General features: G+C 46.2%; 1 protein-coding gene across 28 annotated transcripts in view; it reads left to right on the forward strand.

The window, feature by feature from the left end:
• The window catches only part of SMARCAL1 (SWI/SNF related, matrix associated, actin dependent regulator of chromatin, subfamily a like 1), a 61,399-nt gene extending 55,940 nt beyond the window's left edge, over positions 1-5,459 (forward strand). For 20 of the 28 annotated variants that reach the window (XM_085000869.1, XM_085000873.1, XM_085000872.1 and 17 more), the window contains 2 exons: positions 824-920; positions 5,176-5,459. In XM_085000869.1, coding sequence (XP_084856995.1) covers positions 824-920; positions 5,176-5,394 — 316 coding nt within the window. In that variant the 3' untranslated portion in view covers positions 5,395-5,459. Of the gene's footprint in view, positions 1-823; positions 921-3,832 lie in introns of all 28 variants that reach the window. The other 8 variants (XM_085000881.1, XM_085000880.1, XM_085000879.1 and 5 more) reach the window with 1 other exon arrangement.
• Positions 5,460-6,000: the final 541 nt, after the last annotated feature.

Genomic DNA, 6,000 nt, shown 5'->3' on the forward strand with positions numbered 1-6,000 from the left:
CTGCCTTTGCTGAGGTCTCCAGGAATCCACACAGAAGACCCATTAGCAGTGCCCTGGCCCTTTCATCATGGCCCTGTTTGGCCTCCTGCCAGCTTACTGGTGGCTGCAGGGGGCTTGAGGAAATCTTACAGGAATGAGGGCGCGTGCTTCTTCCCACTGGCCTGAGACAAGGGAACAGCTCTTAAAAGGGTGACGTGTAGGTGAATTTCGTTTCTAAAGCACTCTGTTCTCAGAGGTGAAGGCATTTGCTGAGACAGGGATTCGGCCCCATTTGCCCGTTTATAACATTTGCTGGTCCAGCGAGGCCATGTCTTCCAGAGCTGCTGCCGTGCCACCTGGAAAGTGGGTCATGTTGTGCTTTCTTAGCAGAACTGGGGTGACATTTTCATCTCTGGGGATCCATGTCCTTTGAGAAAAAAACCCCCAAACGTTCCCTCCCCAGTCCCATTTCCCACTTCCTGATGTTAAGTTTCTTATCACACTTGTTTCCACTCCTTAGCTCTGTTTTCAGCCTTCTAAGGCATCTTACCTTTGTAGTGTGTGGGGGTTGCCCCTACTCCCTCTCTTTGTTAGTGGATTTGTTAACTGGCACCTCATAACAGCGCCAGGTTCAAAATTCTGTTGTAATAGCATTGATTTCCTTGACATCTTCCAGTAGAAAGAATTTTAAGCCTGATGATAGGAGCCCTGAATTGCTTGGTTTAGAATAGACAGGAGGTAAATATTTCAGATGGGCGTTTGTGCCTGGGGAGTTGCAGAGATGTGAAACCATAAACACGTCATGGTCACACTGTCCGCACTGAAGTTCATTTCTCCCCAACAGGCCCCTGATTCAAGAGAAGATTAAAGTTCTGGGTGAAGCTGGGCTTTCTGAGACCAATTTTTCAGAAATGACAGAAGCCAGAGATTACTTCTACAAGGTAATACTGTTAGTACAAGTTTGTGTGCCTAATGCACAGTGAGGCCCCAAAACCTGAAATGTGGAGTTTGGAGCAGAGAAAGGCTTATTGCAGGCCATGCAAGGAGACTTGTGGCTTCTGCCCTAAAAAAAATCCTGAACTCCCCAACCCAAAATTGTAAAGCATTTTAAAAGCCAGGTGAGGAAGTGGGGTTGCAGGGTAAGTAGATCAGCTTTCTCACAGTTCTCTGATTAGTTGATGGTGAGGTCACAAGGTGGTGTCACAGGGGTTCACATTATCAGTCCTTAGGTGCCAGTAGGTCTGGGGGCTACATTCTCATGATCATCAAGTAGTTAATTTCTTCCTTTTGACGATGGTTTTAGCATCTGTAAAACCACTCAGGAAATGTGCATCAGATACTGTCCTCGAGGTGCTTCAGAGAGGAGCTACAGCAGCGCAGGAAGGCCCCATAGGGTCCTGCTCAGTTACAACCCCAGCACATGGCTCCCTGCCATGTGGGCAGAGGGAGGCATGAAGCTTCCGACCCAGTGGGAACTGAACCAGTCATTCTTGGGTCAGTCCTTGTATGCATCCCTTTATGGAGAAGTGCTGGCATTAACTCCTGCTGCTTCTGACCTGCCCTCCTAGATCCTCACAAAACCAAGACCTCCAAATACTGCCTCTTCCATCAGGCCATTAGAAACTGACAGAAACCTCCCCATGGCAGCTGTTTTAACTGTTGCAAAAAGTACACAGCAACACTATGCAGCAGGCCTGCCACCAGAACATGTCCCCAACACAGAATGGGAGTGTGTCACAAGGGGGATTGCTTTTATAGAGCATATTTTCCCCTCTGTCACTGCATTTTATTCTCAGTGTCTCTGCATTTTATAAAGGGGTGAATGGAGACTTGCAGAGCAGTTAAGACCAGCCCACAGTCACAGGTTACATGAAGCCAGCCCAAGTGGGAAGGCTTCTGGGCTTGGCCCCACATTTCCCATGTGGCAGCCCTTCTTATTGTCAAGGAGAGGCCAATGAACATCCTTCCATGACCAGATGGGCCATGTCAGAGATGCTGAGAGGAGGCCTACTTGCCTCTGGACAGGGCAGCCTGAGGTCAGCAGGCCTGCCCCAGCCTAGATCTCCGGCCCCATTGCTGCCACAGCCCTTCTTCCTCCATCTCAATGAAACGAGGGGGAGGAGCGTGAGGTGCAAAGACTCCCAAGGGCTGGTCTCCTGTCGCCTGCTCAGGTGGTTGACAAGGAAGGTGAGAACTCAGGAGGTCTTGCCTGCCTGAGGCCAACTCCTGAGTGAATTGTTTCCAATGAGAGTGCTGGGACAGAGGTCTGAGCCTTGGGCAGAAAGGCAGCCTTGTTCCTCAGGAAACCAAGGTGCCTTCTCCTTCCTGTGGAATCCCCGAGCATAAGAAGCTGAGTTAAATCAACAGTCTCATAGGTGATGCTAAGACTTAGTCTGAGGATGTCATCTTTCATTTACATTTACTTAGTAACTAAATTCTTTCTTCAAAGTGTAATTATTGGGATAAGTAAGACTTGGGAGAATGCCAAGACCAGCTCAGCAGGTTGGGGCTGAAGAATGGGTGCTGTGAAACTTAAGGAAAAAAGTTAACATAAAACAAGACACAGTATCTTTATCTTAAGTAAAGGTGGGAACCGGGGGACTCAAGGTCTCAGGGACCAAGAGCACCGCCTCAAGAAACCACACTGCTTTTATTGTGCTCTTGAGGATTACGTCCAGTGAGGGGGGGGTTGTAGGTGCAGCAGGAGTTATTTTTAAGTTATTTTAAAAGTCACGTAGCCGGTTGCTGATTAAGCTTTTATTCTGACCTTTAGGCATTTAACAATCATTAGCATTTGAGGAAGCTTGGCATCAGCTATCTATGCATAACATCTAGAGCATCACCACTGTGCTTCTGCAGATGGCATGCCTATGTGCAGCAACCCGGAGTGTCTAGGTTTGCACCTTGGTTCTCCTTGCTAATGCACATCCTGCTAATGACCCCTCATAAACCCCTTGGGGCCATGAGGCTCCTCTTTTATTCTTTAGAGGACATATCATGCTGTGCAAACCAGCGTGCCTATCTGCACAGGTCCGGAGTGCCTAGACCAATGCATTAAGTCCTCATTCAGCTGACCCTATGAATAACTTATGCCTTTAGGTCTTTGTTCTTAAGCTTAAGTCATTCACCAGCACTGTGACTGTTTTCCAAGCAGGAAGATGGGGTAAAGTAAAGCAGGACAAGATGGAGTTTTCAGCAAAGAGGCTAAGAAAATATTGTAGAAACATGTCTCGCGACAGGGGAAGATCATATTTTTTAATGTAGAGTATAAATTATCCTTATGGTTAATAAGCCAGTTTTAAAACAAACCTTGTCTTTAAACTTTGTAAAAAACTTTTTAATCAGTTGAATGGTGACTATTTTGACAGAGCTTTGGTTATTATGTACCCTTTGAAAAGAAAGAGCCTTATTTTTAAAGGATTCTCAACCAATGAGAATGGACATATTTATAACTCATTTATTCATACTGGCCTGACCCTCAGTTGCTCTGAATTAGTTAAGAATTCCGCCTAAAATGCAAATGCAAGATAATGTAAATGGAGTTTCTCAATACTTATTTTGATTAATAGTTATGTCATTTTTTTAAAAATTAAAATAGGGCTGAAAACTTTATCAACTATTACGAAAAGAAAATGTTGTCTCCTATACAAGAGCCAAAAGCAAAAGAGGTTATGTCTGCCTGCCTGCTGAGAGGGGAAGTGAGATATTTGTCTGATCTTGGAGCTTGCTTCCCTTTAATTATGCATGCTCCGAATTAGCACATAGCGTTACAGCATCATAATCGAGTGCACATGCACAGTTGTTTCTCCCTGGAGTGGGCCGCCTTGCGGACGGCATTTCCTTGACCTTGCAGTTGCTCAGACAGAGGTGGAAGAAGAGATCGCAGAAGAGGACACGTGGATGGTGTGGCGCTGACCTTGATCTGTAATGTCACTTCGCATCTGAGCGGCTGGGATCCTGAGAGGCGAGGAAATGTAGGGTGCGGGTTATAGACTAATCTAGAGTCCTTGCAGGATCCATTTTCAGGAACGTCACTTCACCAGCGTGGAGGGTGAAGCAAAGAAATCGTGGCCAGTTAGGTTGAGGCCTGACTATAAAGGTCATGAAAAGCCAGGGAAGCAGCGTTAGATTTGACGAGGTAGAGGGTGGTGCCCAGTGACATGACAGGAAAATCTTGTTAGAGGGTAGTCTGGAGGGAAAAATCAGCCAAGAAAAGACCTGTGAGCAACTGACATGAGAAGAGGCCTGAGGCAGGAAGTGCAGTGAAGCCCCTGCAGATCCACGTGGGACAAAGGGACGTGACCCAAGTAATGAACCTGCCTGCGACAGAGGGAGGAGCCAGCCTCAAGAGGTCTGATGTGTAAGATCTGGAGTCAGGCTGCCCTGGTGATTGCACTCAGATCCGGGGTGCAGGGTGCGGGGGTGGGGGTGCATGGTGGGAGACCATCAAAAGCAGGGAACTGCAGCAGCTGATCCGGGGATACAGGAGTGGGAGGGGAGGTGATTGGTTTTTTAAGCAAGGCTTATGGAACTGTGGGATATCAGTGGAGATACTATGTGCCTCTGGGTTGAATGATGGTCACAGCTGGAAATTTAGAGGACAAATCAGCAAAGGGTCGAGCAAGCCCATCGTGTGCTGTGGTTGTAACCACTGGGCGTGATTTTAGCACTCTGCCACTGTAGTCAGTCAGTGCGTAGGTGCAGTTGGCGGGCATCCTGATCACTTGTAACTTTAGGGTAGTCAGAAACGGGTACATGTAACTACTTATCAATATGTTGAGTGTATGTTTTGTAGCCACTCCAAAAATTAGGTGTAATCCATGGCTGAACACACCGATTTTGGAATTGAATTGCAGTTTAACCTCTCAGTGGAGAAAGGCTTTGGAGGGAGTAAGAGCTTGGGAACTATTTCAGTATCGAAGTACTGATTTGTAAAGTTAGAAAGGAGAAAGCATTCCCAAAATAAATTATGTGAGAGCAGGTTCTCCACTGCTCTCACAACCATTCCTTTTTTTTTCTTTTTTCTTTTCTTTTTCCTTTCCTCTCCTCTTTTCTTTTCCCAACAAGCAGCAGAGAAAAGAAGCCAGAAACGAGTTGATCCCTGGTCTTTGCATTTTCTCACCAACCACAGAGCTGAAGGGAGAGTCAGTGTTGGCGCCTGGGTGCTGATACCTTTTTTTTCTTTCTCTGATGAAGGACCCAAAGCAGCAGGAGATCTATGACTTTTTCCAAAAGTCCTTTGAGGAAGACGGAAGCGATATGGAGCTGCTGGCGGCAGCAGAGTCCTTTGACCCAGGAAGTAGTTCCCAGGACACAGGAGACCCACTGGACGAAAGCACATTGATGGGCAGTCCACAGAAGAAGAGGAGATTTGAATTTTTTGATAACTGGGACAGTTTTACCTCTCCTTTGTAAGAGGGGCAAAAAAATATTAAAAATCATGGAGTTCATTAAAATAAAAGAAGACATTTTGTTCTTAAGGTCTCAGTGCTGATCTCTGTGTCTGAGCCCAGCAGGTCACCAGGCCAAGTGTCAGCGTTTCCTTTCCCACCTCATGTGTGGGTTTGCTTGGATCTTAATTAACCTTAGCTTTCTGGCTGAGAAATAAGAGTAGGTTGTAGTAGTGGCAATTCATGTTCTCTGATTAACAAAGTGCTTCCTATATAGCCCCCCAAAATCTGGATTTTTTTAAACTTATTGATTCAGCAAATATTTACAGAGCACCTAATATATGCCAGGCATTGTCTAGGTGCTAGCAGAAATTCACTAAACAGAAAAAGTGGGAGTTCCCACCATGGCTCAGTGGAAACAAATCTAACTAGTATCCATGAGGATGTAGGTTTAATCCCTGGCCTCACTCAGTGGGTTAAGGATCCGGCATTGCCATGAGCTGTGGTGCAGGCCAGTGGCTACAGCTCTGATTATACCCCTAACCTGGGAACCTCCAAATGCCGCGGGTGCAGCCCTGAGAAAAAAAAAAAAGACAAAAGGAAAAGTGCATGTTTTTGTTGAGGTTATCAC

The sequence above is a fragment of the Sus scrofa genome, chromosome 15 (genome assembly GCF_054392235.1).
Source record: "Sus scrofa isolate SSC_HxYL_T2T_F1_AM1 chromosome 15, Sscrofa_HxYL_maternal_Yorkshire_Landrace_v2.0, whole genome shotgun sequence".
Classification (NCBI taxonomy): domain Eukaryota; kingdom Metazoa; phylum Chordata; class Mammalia; order Artiodactyla; family Suidae; genus Sus; species Sus scrofa.